Source organism: Eretmochelys imbricata, chromosome 10 (assembly GCF_965152235.1).
Source record: "Eretmochelys imbricata isolate rEreImb1 chromosome 10, rEreImb1.hap1, whole genome shotgun sequence".
NCBI classification, from domain to species: Eukaryota; Metazoa; Chordata; order Testudines; family Cheloniidae; genus Eretmochelys; species Eretmochelys imbricata.
Window position 1 is genome coordinate 65,837,935 of NC_135581.1, and position 26,367 is coordinate 65,864,301.

A 26,367-nucleotide genomic window follows, 5' to 3' on the forward strand; every position below is an offset into this window, starting at 1 on the left:
AAAGGAACCCTCTAAAGTCAATAGAACTACTTGTGAAGTAAGGTACTACTCAGCATAAGTAAGTCTGGCCCACTGATTGTAAGCACTTTGGGATGGTGATTGTGTATATGTACCACACCAAGCACGTGGGGTTCCTCCAGGTGCCCTACTGTTCTTGTAAAGAGCTGGAAATGGCCCACTTTGATTATCGCTACTAAAGGTTCCCCCCCACACACCCTGCTCTCCTGCTGGTAATAGCTCACCTTTCCTGGTCATTCTTGTTACAGTCTGTATGGTAACACCCATTGTTTCATGTTCTCTGTGTATATAAAATCTCCCCACTATATTTTCCACGGTATGCATCCGATGAAGTGAGCTGTAGCTCATGAAAGCTTATGGTCAAATACATTTGTTAGTCTCTAAGGTGCCACAAGTCCTCCTTTTCTTTTAGTCTCTAAGGTGCCACAAGTCCTCCTTTTCTTTTTACGAATACAGACTAACATGGCTGCTACTCTGAAACCTGTAATACAGATAACATTGATATAATGATAGGGGTTGTGGTGAGCCAGAGAAGTGGTCTATTTGGCTCAATAGATTTCATCATCTTAAACTTAATCTTTCAAAACTGAGGGGTGCACAGGGGTCCTAGTTGCTTGGACAGCTAATATTACTACGGACAATGGAGTGGTTGCACATCTACACTGAGCCTCATCACTGGCTTGTAGGAGGAATTTCCTGTCCTACCTTGTTAGATTCCTTAGGCAAGGCCCATATCCTGGGAGCAACAAGCAGCATTTAGATTACAATCTGTAAAATCACCCACTCATCAGAACCTACTTGACAGAAAGCCAAATAAACTTTCATTCCTAAGAGATAAGTCAAGCACTAAAAACTTAACTCTGAATTTGCCAGATCCTTAAATTGGGTTAGCTAACCCAGATTCCAACAGTAGCGAAGACATAACAACTCAGCTTTTACCTTGTGTTAACAGCTCAAATTCAACTCTAGGCTCCTCTACTGGCTTTAACTTGAGCTGCTCACCCAAGTTAAAAATTGCCTTATCTTTGCTGCAATTTTACCCTGAGTCAGCTAACAGGGGTTAGTTACCCCAAGTTAAGAACACATTCTTTGCAGTAAGAAAAGGAGTACTAGTGGCACCTTAGAGACTAACCAATTTATTTGAGCATAAGCTTTCGTGAGCTACAGCTCACTTCATCGGATCAGTGCAGACCTAACTGAAGGCTTTATACATCAGTGCTGGTCTTTCTGTAGCTATATATGTTCAACATACTCTCTGTAGATAAGTCTTTAGATTGGAAGATTCTTATTCAGGTGATGATGAATCACTATGCTGAGTTATTTGCAAGGAAAAGGCTGTACTTTTCCTACATAATTTAACATGAAGTAATCACTGTGACATGAGTTTCCTAAATAGGCCTCTAATGCACAGTTATTAAAAAGATACTACCAACAGAAATGGAGCCTTCTGAATGCTCAGCAAAGTAATAAAGAAAAAAAAGACATGCCTGCCACTTTGGGTATTTTATTAAACTTTTCAGTGATGTTAGTTCTCATGAAAGGCTACGGTCTGACAGCCAAGAAGAACATAGTCTCCTATTTGGCCACACAAATAGATACAGCACAGGTAGGAGCACTGGAACCTCTTCCAGGAAGGGGTATGAATGTAACACAACCTCGGTCTGGGGAGACCATGTCAAATCCTGGGCCCCAGTCTGTCACTTTTGTGCCACTCTGCCTAGGGAAATTCCCAGGTGTCATAAAGCCAGCATAGCCAGCTGTCTGCCACCTGCTATGGACAGAGCATTGTAAAGGGCCCTTCACGTAAATGAGAATCAGGCCCCTAAAATATAAAGCTATTTCTAGATTTACATAACCTCATTTCTGATAGTTATTTAATGCTCTACACTACATCTCTGCAGTCAAACTTTCCTTATAGTTATCATTTACAACACTGCTATAACAGTAAACGCTTGCAGCTACGTACCTAAGCGGTGAAATCCAAAGGTGAACTTTTTTGTGGGAGATTTTGCAGAGAGCCACAAAGCAAGCAGAGTCAAAAGAATACCACTGAGGTCAGTTAGCATATGAAGTGCATCCATCATGATGGCTAGACTATTAGCAACATATCCACCTGAAATGAAATTGGAAAAGTTAGGGCATGTGATATGAACCACTCTGCAAAACATCCTTTGGGTGTAGTTTACAACAAAGTGCATTCAGAATCGTACATTGAGCAAGTAATGAAGTGCGGTGATGGAGCTGGTGGTTTTTCGCATTGCAATCAATGTGCCATGCTATTTCTTAAAGCTACCATGGTGATAAATACAGTATAAATACTTAAACAGATTAGGTAAGTGGAAAAGGCTCAGTCCTCCAAGCTTTACTGACACAAGTGGTCTCACTGAAGTCAGTGAGACCACTTGCTTGAATAAGGTTCTGCAGGATCAGGCCTAAAGTAGCTTAGTGTCTTTTTTCTTTGTTATTTTGTGTGTGTTTAATCAGCTGATTAATTTATTAAGCCAAGACTGAAAAGTTTTTTGACATTTTGAAACATGGGCTGAGCTCCAATGACTAAATGGCAAAGAAATTCAGCCTGTCCTCCTTTTTTTACCATTAAATCTTAAGCCTCATTGTTCCCTGTCCCAGCAGCCATTGCCAACCCTTCCATTCTGAAATATTTCTTTCCATTTCTATGTAATTTAACTCCCTTCTAATAATTGTGGGCTGTGCTGAGATAAATTTCCTCAGATCAGAAGGTCAAAATGATCAATTTGTCCTGAAGCAGTTGTCAATATCTGTAATAGATGCCTGGAAGGGGTTAACCTAATAAAGATGTCGTCTTCCTTTCATGCACAATGCTAATGGGAGTTCTGCACATGCACTCAAAAGAGACTACATCTTCAGTGTCAGTTCAGCAATGGGTCAGGTTTCCCCACGGTTCTGGGAGCAGCCTGAAATTATCCTTGAACCTGCAGCTTCAACCAAATATAAAATGTCCCCTTGCAGGCCTGAATCTCCATTTTCAGAAATGAAAAATCTCTGATAAGAGCTTGTTTGTTTCCATCATTTCTCACTGCCTGGTCTTTGTGTAATATTAAAAATTTGCATTACAGGAAAACCTGAGGATCCTTATTGGACAGACAATTAAGGGCCAGGTATAGCAAAGGAAAGCTCACAAATTGGTTGACTGCATGATCAACAAAACAAAAATCTATCTTTATCTACACACACACGCATGCACCGATAGCGTACATTATAGTTGGTGGTGGTATTGATCACTATATACTTAAGTCTGAGATCCAACTTCCAGTCTAGCTTCCCTCCCACACTGGTTGCTCATCACTTTATCAGACAAATTCCTCTGAGGCTGCAATGCAGCTGCTCTACGCCGATGGGAGAGAGCTCTCCTTTCGTCTTAACTACTCCAGCCCCCGTGAGCGGTAGAAGCTAAGTTGGCGGGAGAAGCTCTCCTGCCGACATAGCACTGTTCACACTAGACTTATGTTGGTGTAATTTACGTCGCTCAGGAGGGTGATTTATTTACCTCACCCCCACCCCGAGCCACATAAATTATGCCAACATAAGCTGTAGTGTAGACATAGCCTGAGATAGCCTGCTGGTTTGTTGAGCCTCCTGGCAGAATAGACAACCAGACCTTGGGAGACTGGCTGAAATACTGACTGTTTGAGGATGAGCTCTAAACATATGGGTGGGGTCCTGCTGAATGTTCACCAGATGACCCTGGTTTTGAGTTGTGGTTTTTACTGACTTTGTTTGGACCTTAACATCCCAAAAGGACTGATGTGTACCTTGGCCAGATGGCTAAAGCACTGCTACATCAACCCTTGCAAAAGACAGTGAACCTACCTACAGAGACATGCAGCTGGGTGAGTCGTGCCCTGATGGGCCACAAGGGGGTGCTGCAAAGGCAAATCTGATCACAGTCCCAGTGTGTCAAAGTTCACAGAAAACACATTGTTATAATATCCTATAGGACAGAGGTGGGCAAACTACGGCCTGCGGGCCACATCTGGCCCGCGGGACCGTACTGCCTGGCCCTTGAGCTTCTGACCTTGGAGGCTTGCCCCCAGCTCCTCCCACGCTGTTCCTCCTCCTGAGCGGCATGGTAACGGGGCGGTGGAGGGGTTGGGTAGCGGGTCCCGGGGGGCAGTCAGGGGACAGGGAGCAGGGGGCGGTTGGATGGGGCGGGGGGTCCCGGGGCAGTCAGGGGTTGGTGAACAGGGAGGGTTGGATAGGGCGTGGGAGTCCCGGGGGGCCTGTCAGGAGGTGGGGGTATGGATAGGTCGGGGCAGTCAGGGTGCAGGGGGGGGTTGGACAGGGGGTGGGATCCCGGGGGGTCGATTTGGGGCAGGGGAGTTCCAGGAGGGGGCAGTCAGGGGACGGGAAGTGGGAGGGAGTAAATAGGGGGCAGGGCCGGGGGCCAGGCTGTTTGAGGGGCACAGCCTTACCTACCCAGCCCTCCATACGGTTTCACATCCCAATGTGGCCCTCAGGCCAAAAAGTTTGCCCACCCCTGCTATAGGATCAAATGCAAAGCTCCCCAGATGACTGAGCACTAAATTTCCTCAGAATGTTTTGGAACTTGAGGCACAGAGGAAGGGCCACAGAAACAGATCAGGAGAGGAAGTTTGGTTAGGGCAGTAGGCCCGTTGTTCAGGGGGCTAGCCTGGAGCTTGGGAGACCCAGGTTCAATTTCCTGCTCTGCCACAAACTTCCAGGGTCTTTGGGAAAATCACTTAGTGTCTCTATGCCTCAGTGCACCATCTATAAAATGGGGATAATACATCCCACAAGGGAGGTGAGGACAAATACATCAAAAGATTGTGAGGTACTCAGCTACTATGAAGATGGGGGCCATATAAGTATTTTAGTTGGAAAGATCCACCACCTTGACCAAGCTTAGAAAAGTGCTGATCTCAAGCGAAAAGCAATGATGATCTATCTGATCATGATTAAGGTGTAGTTTTATTTTAAACCCACCCTATTGCCAGTTCTGTCTCTAAATCAGATGTGTGGTGTACACATGAGCATAAGCTGAGTCAGACACCACTTGGAAGCCAGGAAGTCTCAAACAAATCCACAAGAGACATGGTGAATGATACTGAAGTCACCCCCATGAAGAAATCTCAGACTTGGATCCTCAAAGGTCAAATAAATGGGAGCTGGGCATCTAAATGCCTTTGAGGATCTGGGCATCAGTCAGTGACTCCAGTAGCAGGCTCAACAAGCTCAGCCAGGAATTCCATTGAGCAGTGAGATTGGTACACAGCCAAAATTCCTAAATTCATTTTATCCTGGGAGTCTCATACTACATCAATCTGTCCCTGTGATAAGGCATTTTGTACACCTGAGATCAGACTCTGCCAGATTCACCTGTCAATCATGCTGAACCACAAACACAGTCAGAAAAAGCACAACCAACTGACAGGGCAAGTTGACAGATTTCAGAGTAGCAGCCGTGTTAGTCTGTATCTGCAAAAAGAACAGGGTTGTCATTCAACCAGGTCTCTGTAATATGTTCAAAGTTAAGAGCCTCATCCATAATTAGTTCATGGATTGTGTAAGTCTTATCAATGACTAACCATTGAAGGAGAAGCTAAAGGGCAAGGTCACTGCTTGCCATTACCATGTGATCCTGAGATAAGGCCTCTAATTAAACTAAAATGGGATAGACAACAAATGTCAATTACCTAGTGTATGTCTGATAAATGGACTTTCTCCTAGTTTTTCCCTGAGAGGTTTGGTAAAGTATATATTTTTTAGATTTGAACAATGGCGTTTTCAAATACACCACAGATGTAGTGCAGATAAAGTCATTATTCAAAGGTATAAGGTCAACACAAGGTAGTGGTTTCGGCACATTAATTATGATTTCCACTGTATAAAATTAAGCTGCTTCACCACCACCATCTTCTACACTTATTTTTAAAAAGCTAAATCAAAAAAAGTTTAATCTTCCTGTTTTTAAAATGGTTATTTTTAGCTCAGTGGTCCCCAAACTTTTGAGGGTTGCACCCCCCTTACCTGTGTCTGCCTCCCCTGCCACCCCCGGACCCAGGTCCCAAAGTGGGGGACACAGACAGGGGTAAAGGGGCCGAGGCTGGGCTTGCATCTGTGGGTAGGTCTCGGGCCAGGAGTGGGGTCCGAGCCAGGGTCTGAGGTTGGGGGCGGGGGCAGAAGCAGAGCTGCAGCCGGGCTGTGGTGGGGGCCAGCAGCCAGGCCTGCGGCCAGCTGCAACTCCACTCCTGCCCCTGCCCTTACCCCTAGCCTTATCCCCGGGATGGGAACGGATCCACAGCCAGCTGCCGAGACTGGGGCAGGGGCCAGGTGCAGACCTACACTGAGCCTGGGGATGGGGCCAGGTGCCGGGCCAAGAGCCGAGGATGTGGCTAGGGGTGGTACTGGAGCAGAGCAGGGGGTGGGAAGGAGCTGGGTTGTGCTCCCTTTCCGCCACCCAGGGGTGCTGGCCTGGCCCTGCCGCGCCCTCCCAATGTTCCTCTGCACACCTCTAGGGGGTACACCCTACACTTTTGGGACCTCTGTTTTAGCTAAATACAGATACAGATACAGATAAAATACTCCTGAAAGCCATGGCAATGCTGATCACGGAAAAAATGGCACAGTGATTTCCAACCATTTTTTTTTTAAATAATGAATTTAGTACTCTTGACAGGTGCCAGATTGTCAGGAATGAAGCTCTTTATTTATCCTTAGTTCAGGCACTGCCACTGCCCATCTTGTACTAACTTCTGGCTCACCAATGTAACACAAACTCCCCTGGGAGATCAACTCAAGGAATGAGAGGGAAGCAAGTTTAGTGATGTGAATGACTCTCCTGAGACCACTAATTCATTTCACAGGGGCCATTGAACAGCCAGCAGACTTTGTCAGCACTGAAATGAATTTGAATGGTAAACAAGTGGCAGCAAGTCCTCTATATCAGGGGTTCTCAAACTGCGGGTCGGGACCCCTCAGGTGGCTCATGAGATTATTACTTGGGAGGTCGCGAGCTGTCAGCCTCCACCCCAAACCCCGCTTTGCCTCCAGCATTTATAATGGTGTTAAATATATAAAAAGTGTTTTTAATTTATAAGGGGGGGTCGCACTCAGAGCCGTGCTATGTGAAAGGGGTCACCAGTACAAAAGTTTGAGAACCACTGATCTATACTATTACCTGTCCCTTGAGCCATCAGCTCCTATACTTTCAAAAGTTTTTAACCTTCCCTTTTAATAGTGAATTCAAATTATAACTAATTCATGCTTCCAGATTTACAGTTGTGTATTGAAATTACAATATTTACAAAGAAGTATTTACAAGAAGTTGTGTGGTCATAAGTAAAAACCCAGTTCAGTGCATCTGAAAGTCTAATAACTGATAGATACATTGATGCACTGACATCATACCATTCTCCACTTTTGAAAACAAAGTGGCAATAGAACAAGTCAGGGGGAAGTGGATGGCAGAAATACTTTGTGTTCTTCAAGAGTTTAAGTGGCACCAAGTAGGCACTTAAATGGCATGAACAACTCCAAAAGACATGGTAGTACATTATGCTATTTAAATGAAAAGTTAATAGTGATTAGAAGGTAAATACTATGCCTCTTAACAATGATTAAATATTGGTGATGATGTAGTTTTGTGTCCACCGCCATGTGACTCTCAACTTTAGAGTTTCTTTCATGGTTATATCACAATAAGCTCTTCAAGAATAATGGCAAAAAAAACGTCATTAATGCAGAGTTAAAGATGCCTAATGATAGCTTGTGCCCTTCCAGAGTATCAAGTTCGGCAAAACTCAGACTTCTGAAAACCAGGAAATACAGAATTAAGGTAGATGCCCACACAACCTTAACTCTACCTGGAGCTGGCAATAGCCACTGGGAATGATCTGTATGCATTCCAGTTTCTTTCAGAGTTGTAAGGGTAGCTGTAGTGAATGGTGGAGGCAGGAGGTGGAGTAGCTTGGTAAAGGTGTGTTTGTGATATGAGGAGATCTGGGGATTAGTTTGAGAAGTGTCATAGAGCTGTGACTGTGATATGCAGAGATCTGGGTCTGAATCACCTGCATTTTATCAAAGGAAGGAGGTGCATGTGTACCTTGAGGTTCCAGTCTGCATCATTTCAATATAGAATTGTGTGGTATCCTGTTGGGGGAACAGGCTCAGTGTTTGAGCACAGGGCAGGTGCGCACAGCACCTGTCTCTTACTTGCACTGTGTCTTTTCACTGTAAGTGAATCCAAGTAACGGTCCAGATATTAGGTTTCAGAGTAGCAGCATCCGATGAAGTGAGCTGTAGCTCACGAAAGCTTATGCTCAAATAAATTGGTTAGTCTCTAAGGCGCCATTGGTCCAGATATTAGAACACTTAGAATAGTTGAGCTTTAAACAGAGAGCTGGCCTTAACCTTAACTATACTGGAGCTCCTGCTCCACTGTAATATACAGCCATATGTGTTTTGAGATTTACAGACTGCTGTATCATGCTGTTTTGGTTTAAAGTTACAGTGCTCTTGAACCTGAACTGCAAGAGATAACATGCTTTGACATCAAAAGAGCTTGTCAGAGATAAATAAAAACTGAACTTGGAAAATTAGTTTGTTACTGTTTTGAATGAATCCATAACAGGAGCAATTTTGAGGTGAAAAATCAATGTGGTTTCTCCCAACTATTAACAATATACTGGAAGGTGCAAAGCAGTGGTCCCTCTCCCAAGGCTGCCAGCAGCAGTTGGGCCCTGCCCCCCCTCCAGAGACACAAACACTGGAGGTGCAGGCAGCTGGTGAATTCCCCACTTTCCCTGGGGTTGGGGAGCCAGGCTTTGGCCACAGAGCTGTGGGTTCTGTCCATGTGGTGGCAGACTCTGGTTTCAGGCTCTGGCCCCAGGCTCACCACACCCACCATCGTCCCTGGGCTCCACTGCCTCCCTGCCCACCTCCCCATACAGGGCTTGATTTGTCCCAAGGCTTGCCGGGGCTCAGTAAGTTTGCTGTGAAAAGTGATATTAGTACACATACAAATATCACTTTACACAGCAGAAGACTTACCAGCTAGCAAGTCTTAGAAGAGAAAAATGCAACCAAAAAAGCAAAAGAAACAACAACAACAAAAAGACAAAAAGAAAAGGAGTACTAGTGGCACCTTAGAGACTAACCAATTTATTTGAGCATAAGCTTTCATGAGCTACAGCTTACTTCATCAGATGCATTCAGTGGAAAATACAGTGAGGAGATTTATATACACACAGAACATGAAAAAATGGGTGTTATCATACACACTGTAATGAGAGTGATCACTTAAGACAAGAACATGCAAAGCACCTTATTTGTGTTTCTATTCTGTTTAGGCCCAGTAAAGAATAAAGACAACTGTAAATTACTTTTATTACTGAGTCTGAAAAAACCCTACATAAATAAATTAAAATGATTTGGGCAGTATATGTGCATATTTATTTGTTTTTCTTAAAGTTAATTAAGTATTTTAGGAAAAATTGTTAGCGCGGCCACCAGCAAGAGTTGGTGGCTTCATTCTGAGGCCACCAAAAAATTTGTTGTGAGAACTACTGGTTTAAGATACAGAAATAGCTAGACTAGTGTAGACAGTCTGTTAGTCCAGTAGGGAGAATCAAAACAGGAAGCTGTAAGTGATTGATCTTTACCTATAATTCATAGTTTCATGAGGGGTTTTTTCCCTTTCAATAGTAGAACTAAATTATATTGCTGTATTTGGGGACTAAGAACATAAATAACGTTTGAAGGCCCTAAAATCTTATACAGACACTGGTTTTCTGCTATTAAAGAGAACCATTAACTTGAAAAAAATACAATTCTGCCTGAAAATATTGCACCTACTATAATTACAAGAAAAAAATGGCAATAATTGAAACAAGTTGCGGGGGGGATCTGTATTTTCCCCCATTTAACAGCATATGGACAATTTAATTGTTAATTTAACAATCATTTTCTTTTGGAGGACTGATAGCTCAGTGGTTTGAGCATTGGCCTGCTAAACCCAGCCTTGTGAGTTCAATCCTTGAGGGGGCCATTTATGGATCTGGGGCAAAAATTGGTGATTGGCCCTGCTTTGAGCAGGGGGTTGGACTAGATAACCTTCTGAGGTCCCTTCCAACTCTGATATTCTATGATTCCTTATTGATAAGATCCTTATAAACATCAGCCAGGGAAGAGTTAATGTTGGCAGTGTCCCTTTAAACTCTTTCTTTCCTTAGATGTTAATTGCATGCTTACTTTCTTTACTGTGAGCACTCTCTGGACTTGCTGCTGAAATCTGTGGGTCCCAGTAACTGATACACTGTCTCCTTTAGCAAATAATTAAAGAACAACTGTGTAATAAAACAATGTCCTAAAAAGCACCGAGGCATTTTTCCATTAACCCTTGAGGGAGTAAGAAAACAAGCTCAACTCACCTATGAGCTCTCCAATCATAAAGAAGAGATAGAGAACGGCAGCCAGGGTCAGCCGTTTTTTCACCTTCCTCTGTTTTGTTAGTTCCCTCTGTTTACTGCAATTGCTACAAGTGTCCGTCCTGGGGGAACTAGTCTGTGTGCTCCGCAGAGCAATATCCCGGTCCAGCAAGGAGTCGTCATCGGACTGCAGACCTAGGTGAGCCCCATTGACAGGTCTGTCCGGAGCTGCATCCAAAGTGTCATCAGAAACCACAACTCGCAACTTGTTAAACCGGGGGAAGTCCTCCTCCCCCACTTCATCTGAAAAATCAAAGGCACTGGAGTCGTTCAAGAACAAGGGGTCATCGTTCTTTCTCAGCATGGATTTGATGCTATTCCAGACCCTGGATTGGGCCATAGTAGCTGGAGCCAGGAGCCCAGCGGGTGCTGCTGCTTAGCTACAGCAAATTCTTCTCATGCAACTTCCTCTTGCAGACAGAAATGCTCCATTTCATCGTCCATTCAGGACATTTCCTCCAAGCCTGAGGAAAGCAGAGAGTTAAACATTCAGTTCACCAATGGACATAAATTCAAGTTAAAATGCACCGGGGGCAGGTTATTCCAGGTAATCCTACTAAAGCAAGCCAGCCCTCGTCCAAGACAGCTGTACTAACCCTTAGGCTGGACAGCTCACCTCCAGGATGCCAAACAGCATAAAAATAATCTATTTTAAACAGCCACTTTCATGCCCACTGGCCTACTCGCGATGCAGCTGAACACAGAGCAGTGACTACAGTAGCAAAGACATGTTTGCTACTGACCGAATCTAACCCGCCTTGCACGGAATAGACTGTAACACATTGTTACACTGTCATTTGTAAGAGTATGCAAAACGCTGAATAACTGTTGCTCAAGACTCTCAGGTTTATATTGCTGAAATATACTGGAAAGCTAAAATACGGAAACGGAACGGTACCTTTGCATGGCCAATACCACCGCTGCCTCCAGGCAATCCCGATCCTTCGGGGGTTGGCTCAGGTCATTCTCCTAAGTCCCCTGTAAGTGATAACACCTCGCCAGAAATGCCTGCACTCTGCCCCCGGCTCTGGGGCCGGGCAAAGCCAGCTGAGAACCACAAACCCAACGAGGCGCTGGGCTTTCCCACCGGAGCATGCAACCCCCGCGTAAGGGGGGGACCCGCACCTCCCCCGGGAAAGCCGGCGTCGGGCGGTCACCCCTTTGCCCTGGGGAGCTGCATCTCTCTCTCCCTCTCTCTCCTGCTTTCAAGACAATCAGGCTTGCGGCTGAGTCGCCGGGCACAGAGTGCGCGTGCGCCGGCACCCGTGGCCGTAGGGCGGCGCAGCGGCCCGGAACGGGGGCTGGCCGGGCGCATTGTTCGCATTCCTCGGCCGGGGCTCAGGGCCTGCGCGGGCTGGCGCCGGCTCTGCGCTGCCGCCGGTCCAAGCCCTGCTTGGCACAACCCCCCCCTCCGCGCGCGCCAGCTCAGCGCGGGGGTTCTCCCGCTGGGCCTCTGCCGTGCGCCCGTGGAGGGCGTGCTCCTGCCTCGTGACGAGCTTGCGCCGGCTGCAAAGGGGTACAGGCTGGACCTCCTGGACTATGGGAGCGGTAGCCAGCGGAGGCTCCTATCCTGGGGGGCTGTAGTGACGTTGTCTGAGATGGCTGCTACCTCTGCAGAAAGTTACACCTTTTCCATCCAGGCCAGCGGTCGCTAGCCTGTTCTGCTGTCTTGCACGCTGTGCTCCTCTTATGTGCCAGCAGGCTCTGTTTCGGGTAATTAGTCCCTGCAGCCCCAAATCTTATACGCCTGATGCCTTACACACATTGTGGGGGTGTGTGCATGTTTAACTGCACACTTGTGCAACCCTGATTTACATACATACACTGGGTGAGGGTAGTCAATTATTTTTTGTCAAGGTCCCAGTTTCTTGGTTAAGGTATAGTCAAGGTCCAGACTCCTGAGAAAATAATTTTATAAAACCCCAACGATAATGATAATAAGTAAATAAAAAGATGTTGGGGTCCATTCAAAAGCGTCTGGTGGTCCGGATTTGGCCCACGGTCTGTCTATTGCACTGGGCGTGTTCCCTATGTCCGTTTATGGTGTGTTTAACTTTCAGAAATTTCTTAGTTCTGTTTCTGCGTCCAACGCTGTTCCCTCGGTAAATGCCTTAACCTCTCCATGCCTTAGTTTTCCAATCTGTAAAATTGAAATAACAATCCTTCCCTACCTCACAGGCATATTGTGAGGCTTCATGTTTGTAAAGTGCTTTGAAATCCACAGATGAAAGATGCTATAGAAGGGCAATGTTATTTTATTGCTATAGTTTTAAATACAGTTGCTTTACATGTTGGGCCTTGATCCTTCAGAGACATGCTTAACTTTAGGCACTGGACATGCGCTAAAGTCTTTGCACAATCAGGGCCTTGTAGTGCCAGCCCACATAGATTAAAACCCCACAATACTGTTAATAAATTAATATGCACCTGTTGTCAGCACTTCCAAAAGATAACAGTACAATCTCATTTATAGTGAAAGTGCTGGAACTTGCTAGTCAGCAGTGTGGGTCTAGTTTATGTCCCAATCTTGCAAACATCTATGCAATTATTCCTTGTTATCTGACCAACTGTAAGGTTCGTGACTATGTGGTTAGGAAAATGGTTGTTCTGGGTAAGCATATAATACTCATTAATATTTCATATATTTGTAATGTGATTTGAAAGATTTTGACTATAAATGGCACAACATAAAATTAAAATATTTTCTGTTGCTATATATAACCTGTTACCTATATGCAAGCCCACTTTACCACATGATCTGCACACAAGTAGGTTTAACATAAGGGATAATTATATATAAAGCCTATATTGTATTTTAAGTGTGGAATTTTAAGAAGTCCAGGAGGCTTGAGAGATTTGCACATATCAGAGTTCTTTTCGCAATGACTAGAGTGTACAGTACTGAAGTCTGACATCATGTCAAAAATTTCTTGAACATTGCATCTTGTTTCTTTTTTTCTAGTATTTGTGACAATAAAGGCAGTGTTGTTTACATTCTATTTCACGTTCCTGTTCATATGATTAGGGACAGTGATATCCTCATGTTTTCGTACTTTTGGGGAAGGCTGTGTGCACACTGTGATGGGTACGGTCACAGAGACCCCCTTGGGACTGTCACCTAACGTGCTGGAATTACCTCTGAGCCCATTCTCCCTGCCAGCATGGGACTCCAGAACCCTGCCTTGTTGAGCCAGACACACTAGCCTGCTGCAACACAGACCCAGGTCAGGTCCACACCCCCAAAGCTGCAGACTTTAACCAAAAACTGCTCAGCAGGTCACCTGTCTCCAACACCCAGACACCCAGTTCCCAACGGGATCCAAACCCCCAATAAATCCATTTTACTCTTTATAAAGCTTATACAGGGTAAACTCATAAATTGTCCACCCTCTAAAACACTGATAGAGAGATATACACAGCTGTTTGCTTCCCCAGATATTAAATCACTTACTCTAGTTTCATTAATAAACAAAAGTGATTTTATTAAGCATAAAAAGTAGGATTTAAGTGGTTTCAAGTAATAACACAACAAAGTAAGTCACCAAGGAAAATAAAGCAAAAGCATGCAAGTCTAAGCCTAATACATTAAGAAACTGTTTACAAGTAAAATCTCACTCTCAGAGATGTTCCAATAAGCTTCTTTCAGAGACTAGACTCCTTCCTAGTCTGGGCCCAATCCTTTCCCCGGTACAGTCCTTGTTAGTTCCAGCTCAGGTGGTAACTAGGGGATTTCTTATGACTGGCAGCCTCCTTTGTTCTCTTCCACCCTCTTTTATAGCTTTGGCACAAGGCGGGAATCTTTTGTCTCTCTGGATCCCCACCCCTCCTTCTAAATGGAAAAGCACCAGGTTTACTCCACCATTCTTCCTGGGCTGGCTTACACAAACACAGGAAGGCTTGCAAATAAACTGAGCCATTTACAACCAATTGTCCTAGTCAATGGGAGCTAAGGTGACCAGACAGCAAGTGTGAAAAATCAGGACAGGGGGTGGGGAGTAATAGGAGCCTGTATAAGAAAAAGCCCCAAATATCGGGACTGTCCCTATAAAATTGGGACATCTGGTCACCCTAAGGAGCCATCAAGATTCTAAACCACCCTTAATGGCCCACCCTTTGCATAATTACGATAGGACTTCAGAATTATACTTCATATTTCTAGCTTCAGATACAAGAATGATACATACATATAAATAGGATGAACACACTCAGTAGATTATAAGCTTTGTAATGCTTTATAATCTTTTGCGTAGAGACCTTTTGCATAAAGCATATTCCAGTTGCATCATATTTACACTCATAAGCATATTTCCATAAAACATAATGGAGTGCAATGTCACACACCCCTTTCCTGACTCTCCTTAAAGGAATAAGGGGTCTGAGCTTCTTCCTTTGAAGATGATTAGAGCTTTACCAATGATTTATGTGGGAAACTGTGGCGGGGTGCACCTGGCCTTTGCAGCTCCCTACAGGCTGCCCTGCAGTTCCACTTCCCCCATTCCAGGAACCTGAGAAGTGATAGGAAAGGAGTGGCAAAGTGGGTGCTCCAGCCCTGCCTAGAGAGGCCTCACAGAAGCAGCCAATCAGAGCCCAGCAGGCTCAGATAAAAGGAGCTGTAGGGGAGTTAGCAAGTCAGTTTCTTCTGGGACTAGAGGAGAGAAGAAAGGGGCTCCTCTGTGGCCTGGAGGTAGAGAAGAACTTGATTATCCTGGCCCTGACATAGGTCTGAAGCTAAAAGGGTCCTGGTAGAAAGAGGCCTGGGGAAGGAGCAACAATGAGTTGGAGTAAGCAGTACATGGCTGTTGTGTATAGGGCCCTTAGTTTGTTGTGCCCTTAGTTTGGAATCTGGAGTAGTGGGTGGTCTGGGTTCCCCTGCCACCCCCAGGTAAAGTGTCATAAACCCCAGGGAAGGGACAGGGCTTAGTTGAGAACCCAACCAAAGGGCTGAGTTTAAAGGGCCCAGAGCTGGGGCTGAAGACCGTAGCGAGGGCAAATATTCTGTCCATTTTTTGAACTCTTTAATGTCCCAGAAGGGGTTCATGGAGACTTTGTGAGGAGCAGAAATTGATGATGGAGCCTGGCATTTTCTTTGATGCAACCTTGTTTACGTGCAAAGAATGTACAAACTCCTGTTTCTCTGAACACAGTCGGAATCCCCAAATAGCAGGAGACTGTTCTTTTGTTCACTGCTCTAAGCCTATCTTTACAGACAGCTCTACCCTGCCCCCGAAATCTCTTTCTCTTAGCTTTATTTCAGGGCCACATTACTGTTCTTGCAGGCTGTGTTTGCTTCTGACTCTTTCCCTCTCTCTCCTGGTACTGTGTCTGTCCCACCCACATAAACATACACCCCTAGTGGAAACTTACTCAGTGAAAACCTCTCTGCCTGAGTCATTAGAGTTCCTGAGTGGCCGTGGGTGTTCCTTTGTCTTGGAGCTTGCTATTTTTCTTACTTTTAACCTGAATGAATGGTGTTTGTTAACTTCATCCATTTTTACAGGATTTAAACCCAATCTATAACATTGCCAAATATTTGACTGTCTTTAAATATCTTTCTAGAGCTAAGCATTTGTATTCAATGCAGCTTTTTACGAATGACTTTTCTAGCAATCCATTTTTGAACATAGGAGGCAAGGCCATCATCACCCTTTGCACAGTATCTTCTTTGTTTAAAACTAACTTAAAAAGTAATGTAATCTGGGAGAAAGAGATATTTTTGCCACTGACCATTTGTCCATTAATAGTAGCTTTTTTCTTTCCTGACTAAGCATTTTTGAAATTCAGCAATACTTTCAAAGTAATTAAGCTGATGGTGTAGGCAAGAAGGAAGCCAAGTGGTGGCACAGGAGACACAGGCCTCAATTTTCTTATGCGCCGATCACTCCTGATTGTGAAGATTTTCTAAGAGACTGTTTGTTCCTTTAGATTTGGTCATATTTCCTTTGGGATGTTGGGAGATTATATCTCCTACATTGTAGACAGCTGCCAAACCATTCTGGGATTGCACAGGGAGGACCAAGCATGTAGCAGCAACGCCAACACACTTGCTGTCTACATTAGCACTACATCAGTGAGGGTTGATACATGGAGGACAACATGGTGGATTACCTTGCTGAGAGCAGGATTAATGCAGGTAGCGAAGCAAATGCCTGTGCCCTACTGGCAGTCATGTTGTGTGTAGACATGAGGTGTGCGACAGGCATCTATGCCCAGAATTAGGGTAGTGTAATTTTTTAACACTTGTTGCATAACTACATGAAAGGTTATAAACAATCAGATGTGTAGAGAGTGTTCAGATCTTGCAAAAGGGGGGCTACTCCTTTCACTCTAGTGTATATAAACGACATATGTGCATTGTTTTTTGGTTTGGTTTTTTAAATTGGTAACAGATGGATTAGCCCAAGGAGCTAAGGAACACACATTATCATCATTGAATCATCTGAGAAAGATTTTGGAGTTATTCTTTTTCTAGGGAAGATAGTCACTTTGATAATTAGTGAATGAATGCCAGTTGGCCATAAAACCAGGCCTTTTGTAAATAAACATGTGACTGGAAAAGGAGGTCGTCTTTGAGCTATATGCCAGCTCATTTAAGGACACCAAGAAAGCCTTTGTCAGAAACTGCTCTTTTTTCAGAAAGAAAAACTACCAGCTACAGTAGCATTGCAGGGGAGCAAAGAGAAGTTGTAGAAAGTAATTCAAATTCACTGCTGGCATAAGTGGGTGCAACTCCATTGAAGTCAAGGGAGTTGTTCTTTCCTATGCCAGTCACAAATTTGACCCACAAACTCATCCTTTTATAAGCTTTATCATGTTCTTCAGTTTTCTCAGGCCTAAAAAATATGATTAATGGGAAACCTGTGTACAAGTAACTGACACTTCAGAAAGCAGAAATAGCTCTTTGAAGAAAAAACATACTTTCAATTTGAATGAAAGAATACGAAATTATTAGTGTGGCAGATTGGGAAAATATGGGGCAGTAGCTGTAAGTGTGGCCAAAAAAAAAAAAAGCGTCTCTATAAAAATTGAGGCGGGAGGAGATAAACTTTGTTTCGGTACAATGAAGTGATAAGGCTGACAGATCATAATTCCATTTAACTTTCAAACCACAATGCTTGTTTCCCCTAAGAGTGATAACTACTCAGCGGGAAATAAATCAATCTCGCTTGCTCCTGCTGTAAATGTGGATGAATTAAGTTACCTCAACAATGCTTTTGGAAAAGATAGCAACTAACTTAAAGTGAATCCTTTGGAAATGCAGTAAATTGACTCAAATATTTCAGCCTTTAACTGCATGTATGTTGGATTCAGTGCGGTCATCCAAGGTCAGTTTTTACATAAAGAACTGAATGGAAAGAGAGAGTGTATAATGTTTCAATCTATTGGTCAGATTAACGTCACTTTATGTTTGTTTAAGATATGATTCTGTTTGACTTTAATTTGTCTTCACTCTGTTGAATCTGGTAATATTTTCTAAAATGGGGAGAAGAGGACTGAGGTAAACTATTAAACTGTTTCAGAGTAGTAGCCGTGTTAGTCTGTATCTGCAAAAAGAACAGGAGTACTTGTATTAAACTGTTGTATCTCCAGAAATAACTTGATCTGTACTTTTTTAAACCACTTAAAGTAATATCTATCTTTTTGTTGAACATATTTGAGTTTCATCTTTGGTTAGGTTAATTTGTATTCAGAATATGCTATTAATATCATTTGTTCAGGAAAAGTGGAGGATGTGCTTAAAAAACAACAAAGCCACGCATAGAATTATGAGTTTCAAAGTAAAACCAGGTTCTTTCCAAATGTTTTTTTATTCTGACCATATAAGCTTTTACTGAGATGGCTTTTTTTCCCCCTCCTTCCCTAATACGGGAAAAATGTGTCCAGATATTTATGGATGAGCTTTTTTAAATATGTAAACCAGCTGTTATTTCTTCTTTTACTTCAGAAAGGTGGAAGGAGTTAATTTATCTACTATTAAATTGGTAGAAAACAGTTAAATCAACAAGAATTGCAGCTAGGATTACCCTATGTACTCAACCTTTTGGTATCTACAAATGATTTTATCCCATATATTTATCATGGGCCAAATACTGGCTGGATGGAGCACAGTATCTGGGGTCTGTTGGCCCAGTGCAAAAGGGGGTGCAGACAGATGATCATGATCTAAGGTTGAGTCTGAGTGTTATTTCTAAGTGTTTAGATGATAGAGTTACATCTCTACATGGATCATGACTCTGACAGCGACTGCAAGGATAACATTCCATCAGCAAGTCAAGATATACCCCCTAAAAAGAAGAGGCTTTGCACTTTCTGGAAAGAGAGGAGAAATGATTTTGTGTGGCTCGGTAAAGAAAGCAGTAATTGCTATAAGGCTTACTGTAGCTTATGCACAAGAAGTTTTTCAATTGCTTATGGTGGACTGTCAGACATCAGACAGCATGCTAACAGAGTGGATCATGAAAATAATTCTAGCATAGCTTCTAAGAACAAAACTCTGAAACTTTGTTTGTTTCTAAAAAAAAAAAAAAAAAAAGTGAAAATACAGAAAACAAGGTGGCTGCTGCAGAAGCACCAAAAGTGTACCATAGTATTATCCATAGTTATTCATATAGATTTCTTGATTGTGATAGCAAATTAAATATTGTTTTTCCAAGCTTCACCCATAGCTAAAATGATACATCTTTGTAGGACAAAAGGTTTGTGTATTTCCAACAATATATTTGCTCCTATTTCAACTGAGAAAACCGTTAAAGACTTGGTTGAAGAGGGAATATTTTTCTCAGTGAGCAATGATGCCTCAAACCATGGAAATATCAAAATGGTGTTTGTTACTATGCAGTTGAAAGGGGAATAATCCATTATCTGATTATTTTCAAGACAACAATGAAACTGCATCAGGAATATTTGAAAATGTGTACTACAATAGGTTTGAACTTTGACATGAATCATCATTTACCTGTGATAACGCTCATGCTAACTTTGGGAGACAACCACTCAGTCTACAAACTAATGAAAAATTAGAATGAATATTTGCTTCCAGCTAATTGCCCAGCTCATATACTGCATAATATAGCAAAGTCTTCCATAGATAATTCATCATTTGGTCTTGAAGATCTTGTAGCAAAAGTGTGCAATCACTTTTCCTCATCTGCCAAAAGAGTTTCAGGGTTACAAGAGATATTTCATTTTGTTACCTCAACATTTCGATTATTCAAGGCTATGTCCCCACAAGATGTTTAATTACATACCCTGTAGTTGAAAGAATCTTAAAAAGTTTTCCAGCTAGTAGAAGTTACTTGTGTAGATTTGGTGAGGATTGCCCAGTTGCAATTTTTAAGGATGATGAAGATGGGAATGATGAAGAGATATTTACAGTGACTAAATACTACTTTTTCATCATGGTCTTAAGTTATTTTTTATGATACAGTCTTAAAATTAGAACAATCTGATCTTGTATGTCCTGGAATTTGACATAATGCATTCATTGAAGGATAAATTATAACAAAGGATCGATGACAAATTCTTTAGGCATAAATTTAAGTCTTAGCTAAAAACACATCATTGGCAAAGCAGAAAAAATTGAAATGGATTTCATTCAGTGATATATATTACTTCATATTTTTATTTCAGTGAATAAAACTACCTTAATCTGATTCAGCCACTTTCTCAGAAAAAAATGCTGACTTTTTTCAGGAAATCTTAAGGTTATTGAAGAGTTGAAACTTGACAAAAGGCTTGATATTGATTGTTTGTACAAGGAATATTGTGCATGGAGACAGGTTTCAGAGTAACAGCCGTGTTAGTCTGTATTCGCAAAAAGAAAAGGAGTACTTGTGGCACCTTAGAGACTAACCAATTTATTTGAGCATAAGCTTTCGTGAGCTACAGCTCACTTCATCGGATGCATACTGTGCATCCGATGAAGTGAGCTGTAGCTCACGAAAGTTTATGCTTAAATAAATTGGTTAGTCTCTAAGGTGCCACAAGTACTCCTTTTCTTATTGTGCATGGAGAAATTAGTGGAGAGTGTGTGCATGCTTCAGGAGTCTGGTTGTATTAGAGCATTAGACCATTTCCTATCTTCAAATTCTAGTTCTCCCAGTTTCTTAACTTGCAGAACTTATGTCCATTTCTACTTCAAATGCAGTAGTGGAAAAAGTATTTTCCCTGTGTGAACAGACTTGGACAGATTGAAGAAACCTGCTAAATATTGAGTCTGTTAAGGCTGAGCTTTAAATTAAAGTTAATTTCAATTGTGTATATATAAAGAGTTTTATGAATTGATTTTAAAAAACAAAGATGTGTTAAACTGATAACTACCATTTTAAGCATTAAATCGAAGCTTCTGATAATTGCATTGTATACATGAGGGCAGTAGAAATGTACATGAGAGAGAAAAATACACAATATCCTAAGGAAAATGGTATGTCCCTGAAATTTTCCTTAAAATAAAAGATGGTTCCTTACTTTTCATGTGGTTTCCCCTTATCTCTATCCTGCAAACATGGTTACCCTAGAAACTGTACAGATACAGTCATCCATCAGACTTATCTGATTCAGTTCCAGGAACACAATTTGTCAAAGGCGAGAAAATACAGTGTTTGCTATAGAGCTCAAGATAACTGGTAGCGTATGACTGCACCAGTCTTTCAGTCGGTCCTTTTTGGGGATGTTACTGTAATTCATTTGTGCATAGGTTTCAGAGTAACAGCCGTGTTAGTCTGTATTCGCAAAAAGAAAAGGAGTACTTGTGGCACCTTAGAGACTAACCAATTTATTTGAGCATGAGCTTTCGTGAGCTACAGCTCGCTTCATCGGATGTTACATATAAAGTAAAACCCAGAATCTATAAGTAATGTAGATGCATGTAAACATCTGAACGGAAATTTCTATGCAGATGAAAAATTGACTTAATATTCTGCTGTTTCACTGACACATATGTAAGCATTTGTGTGGCTAGCAGTCTGAAACATGCCAGTGTTCTAATGCTATACAGACAAAACTGCACAGGATTGTTTCAGGGGACAAGACAAGATGTCACGTTTATTATAATAACACAGTTTGATTTAAGACCAAGAACTAATATCTAATACCTATGTATACACACACACATAGCAAATGTTCTGCAGCTGCTAGATAGTTACCAGTCCTGAATGTAGCTTGAGTTCGTGGCTTGGGTTCGTAGCTTGTGGTGGCTAACTGGCCAGGAAAGCCGGGCACAAGGAAGAGCTGGGTCTCTGTTGGGCATGCACTGATGCCCTTCCATGTTGGCAGCAGAATGTTACCCTCCAAAGTCTTCCATCTCACCCATCCTTTTTGTAGGCTTTAGTTTGAATCCAGAGTCTATTGGTCTTGCTGTGTCACGCTGCCTCTGGGTCCGCTGTGATTAGTCACCCGTCAATTGCAGACATGACTTTCAGCCTAGCACCTGGCTTTGATGTTTCTTCAGTTGTACTTTTGTTCTTTTCTTTTGAGGGTGGACTCTTCTTGCTTTGTCAGGGCTGTTGTCTGCATCTTCAGCCATTGGTGTTTACACTTTATTTCATCAGGACAGGCTGGGGCTGGAGGTTGAGTCCATCATCCATACATACCTCATTCACACATCTAAACTAAACTAATAAGATTACAGCAGGGTTTAGCAAAAATGAAGTGAGCATTTTAAAATGGGTTACAACATGGACAAGTGTAAGGAATGGCAAACAGTGAACAGAAGTTACAATATAGACAAGTATAATGAATGACAAACAGTGAGCAGAAGTTACAACGTTGAAGCAGTGCAAGTTTCAGTGATTTTAAGCAGCAATTGGACTGAAAGTGAAACTCAATTAGCCAGTTATTGGGGTACCTGGTTTTACGAATGAATGTAGTTTCATTCATAAAACTTTACTTATGAAGTTATATTAATAAAGTGAACAATTAAAAATAAATTCATTGATCAGTTCTACACTAACAGCTGAGGCCCTGCATGTGCTGGAGAAGTAAAATATACAAAGAATTGTGTGTGTAGATCAAGAGAGATACTTACATAGGTGCTTGGGCAGGGATCTGGTGGTACAGAGGGGAATCTGGGATTGTAATAGTATCTGGAGGTGCAGGTACGGCCAAGAGGTATAGAGGATGGGAAATGGGACATGGAAGATCATAATTTTGTATGGAGAACAAAGGGAGGGAATGTAAGACCTCTGGACATGAAATACAGGGGTCACATTGGAACACAGTTGTTCATGGACTGTTGGAAGAGGGATCAGGTTAGGATTCAGGACTCCTTGCAAAACCTCTTTACGTTAGCTGTGCTGGTGTAAAAGGGCCACAAACCCAACTGAACTGGAAACCTAGGAATTCTCTCAGCATAGGGAAATTCCTCTATGAATCACAAACGGTGGATAATTGTGTGGAGTCACTTGCAGGATAAAAGCCTAATACTATATGGTATATTTTTGCTTCTTTAACAATGAGTTTTTAAAATGTTTTGTTTTAAACGCAGAATATTTTTGCATAGCAAAATGAATTGTTGAAAATTGAGCAAAATATTTGACAGAAGAAAGACATGAAGAGCTATGAACAAAATTGCATCTACAACAGGATCTGAACTCATTATTTTTAGTGGCAGACAGAGCCAACTCCTGATTCCAATTTGAAACCAATGTTAAAACTCCCAATAGGCCAAATCCTGAAGACTTTGCTCATATATACTCACCAGTACTCACTCAGGCAAAATTCCCAGTCAAATCAAAGTAAAATGTAGGGACTTTGAGAGTTGGACTCACTGATTTCAGTGGGAGAAGAATTAAGCCATTTAGCCTAGTAGTTAACATCCATGAAAATTTGTCACTTTTGCCATCAGAAGGAGCCTATATTCAATACATTAAATTAAAACATATTAAACATTCGGAAAGCTATTTGATCTTGAAAATAAGTACTACAGCATTTGAACAAAATGTGTTCCCACTTTTAATAAGGATTATACCTAATTTAATCTGTCATATGCCTCTTCAATAAGTGAGATGAAAAGAGCAAGATTTTTACTAAATTTTAGCTAAATGCCCTACACAAGGCACCTTTTGAGGTGAACTGTATGTTTACAACATTTGAGTGAAGTGGATTGTATTAAAAAAACACACACACAAAGATCCTTTACTGTTGTATATAACCTGAGACAACACCTTCATAATATGAAACAAAAAAAACTTTGTGTGTCATGGGGAAGCGGGTTGGTATTTTGCATAGATTTTCTGATCCTCAAATTCAATCTTGAACAGATAGTAACAGTAGTGCTTTCATTAAATTTGTCTCAATTCACTCCTTAATAACTCTGTCCTTCTGAATGTCTTGTAGCAACTTTTGGAGTTGGACAATCAAGCCAGCAAGTAATTGTCCTTGTTAACTTTACCTAAGCAAGAGTTTAAGTTCCAAGCTGTAGGGTCACTTAACTTCGCTTTCTTGCTTTTGTTTTTGTTGGAAGAAAGGCCTGCCTATTCCTCCCATGGAACAATGATTTGGTAAATCTTTGATGGCAGTAAAACTAACATGTTTGTTCCTTAACCTTTTAAATCATATAGTTCACTTGGCTTCGGATGAGACTTCAGGTGTTGTCTTTCAGATCTCTGGGATTCCTTCTGAAGCACAAGGCGGGAAAGTTTTTAATTTGAGGACATAACAATACTTAATTGTGATCTGTAAGTGAAGACAAATATGTAGACTATTTTACCATAATTAATCACCAATGCTGTTAATAAAAGTAATATTAAGCAACATTACATTAGAATACGTTACAATACATTAGAACAGGGGAGGGCAAACTTTTTGGCCCAACGACCACATCTGGGGGGAGCAACTGTATGCAGGGCCATGAATGTAGGGGTGGGGCAGGGAGTTGGGGTGCGGGAGGGAGTGTGGGGTGCTGGAGGGGGTGCGGTGTGCAGTAAGGGGCTCAGGGCAAGGGGTTGGGGTGCAGGAGGGGGCTCAGGGCAGGGGGCTGGGGTGCGGGGGGGCAGGAGGGGTGCGGGTGCAGGCTCCAGCCCAGCATCTCTTACCACGAGCAACTCCGGGGTGGCAGCGGGGCTAAGGCAGGCTCCCTGCCTGCTGTGGCCCCGCGCTGCTCCTGGAAGTGGCCAGCATGTTGGCAGTGGCTCCTGGGGGTGCAGTGGGGCAGGCAGCTCTGCCGTGCACTGCCCTCGCCTGTGGGTACAACCCCCAAAGCTCCCATTGGCCATGGTTCTGCATTCCTGGCCCACGGGAGCTGCAGGAGGCGGTGCCTGCAGGCAAGGGCAGTGCAGGGAGCCTTCTGCTGCCCCCCCACCCCCCCGGAGCGGCAGAGATGTGGTGCTGGCCGCTTCCGGGAGTTTGCCCTCCCCTGCATTAGAAGCAAAAGGAAGTCCAAGAGAGGGTAGGCCCATTATTCAATGGGAGTTCTGGGGGGGATAACATTCCTGGATGGAATTCATCCTTGTGTTGGTGCAGACCATGGGGGGTGGTAGGCAGTGGTTAAAGGAGGCTTGCACCCTCCTGATGCTGGAGCTGCTGGGAGACCTTTTGTCCCCTGTTGGTTGGGACAGCAGTAGGGACAGCTGGCAAGGCTGTTTTAATTTGTGCATGGCTACTATGTTTCCTATGGGCCTTGTGACAGCTGGAGAATAGGCAGCTGGGGCACAGGAACATCCAGGCCACACTCATCCCACTCCTGGAAGGCTCTCTGCCTGCTCCTGACACACTCTGATATGTCCCCTGTGCGGGGAGTATACAGAGCTAGGTCTGTGCTGCCTTAGGCACCTAAGTCAAATATCCAGGTCTTCAAAACCTCTCCTTAGTGTTGCCTAAACTTATAAGTGCCTAAATTCTCTAGGTGCCTACGTTTCCGCTAATAAAGTCTTTTAGGACACCTCAAAGTCTGTGGCTGGGCATGTGCTCAGCCATCTCAGTCCAGATGCATAGCTCACACCTAAACCCCAGTGGGATTCTCAAACTAGGCATTGCCCCACCTGTCTCTTGCAGGGCCTGATGCAGTAAGACATTCTCAGAGGCTGCCTCACAGATCAGGACACATGTAAAATGCCATTGGTGGTGGTGCCAGTGTGCGTGCCCCCCATCATAACTCTTAGCCCAGGGGTTAGCACCAGTCCCACAGGATGTGGGAGAACCGGGATCAAGTCTCCCATTGCCTAATGTGCTGTCATCCGCTATCCCTTGCTAAAGGGATGATGGCTGCCCAGGGAAAAGTCATTGATGAGATTTAAGATGGCTGTGGAGTGTAATCCGTGCTCTACAGGTTTTTCTACATATATGACCTTTAACTTTATGCACCCCGCCAAAAAAAAAGTTATATTTGAAATGTTCTTACTGTTGCACTTTGATTTTTGTTTGATTTTGAAGGGTTGTGTGTAGCTGGTTACTTTAGAATACTGGTTTGTTAAATGTACTTCCAAATACAAAGATTTTTTTTTCCATTGGTTTAATTAACTTTTTTTTAATTCTTTCATAATAATGGATGTATGGCAAATGGTTTTATGAGTCATCATTGCATTTTAACACAGAAAATCCTTTAAATAATTCTGAAATCATTCATAGGGTTTTACAGAAGCACATAGGGCATGTTAAATTTCAACCACCCACACACAACACCGCAGTGCTCGCAAAGTCTGTATCCCAACACCACCAGCCCCCTACCCATGAGCAAACATCAAAATATGACCAGGAGGCATCCCTGACGGCATTCCCACATGTCTGTGTTCTTTATGGGAGCCTTGCTGGCTGCTCAAACCTCTAAGAAAGTCTCCACACCTCAGCCTCCCACCCATTGATAAGGTTTTCCCTCTTGCGCTCATAAATATTGTGCAAAACACAACATGCAGTTCTAATGGTTGGAACATTT

The 26,367-nt window shown here is 42.9% G+C and overlaps 1 protein-coding gene across 5 annotated transcripts in view; it reads right to left on the minus strand.

The window, feature by feature from the left end:
- SLC30A4 (solute carrier family 30 member 4) overlaps window positions 1–11,874 on the minus strand; it is a 33,245-nt gene extending 21,371 nt beyond the window's left edge. For 2 of the 5 annotated variants that reach the window (XR_013347287.1, XM_077827978.1), the window contains exons 1-3: window positions 11,401–11,841; window positions 10,446–10,966; window positions 1,985–2,131 (exon numbers count right to left, since the gene is read on the minus strand). Coding sequence is in view for 4 of the 5 variants with exons in the window: in XM_077827978.1 (XP_077684104.1) it covers window positions 1,985–2,131; window positions 10,446–10,842 (544 nt within the window). In the remaining variant the exon portion in view is untranslated. Of the gene's footprint in view, window positions 1–1,984; window positions 2,132–10,445; window positions 10,967–11,400 lie in introns of all 5 variants that reach the window. The other 3 variants (XM_077827981.1, XM_077827980.1, XM_077827982.1) reach the window with 2 other exon arrangements.
- Between the last annotated feature and the right edge of the window lie 14,493 nt (window positions 11,875–26,367).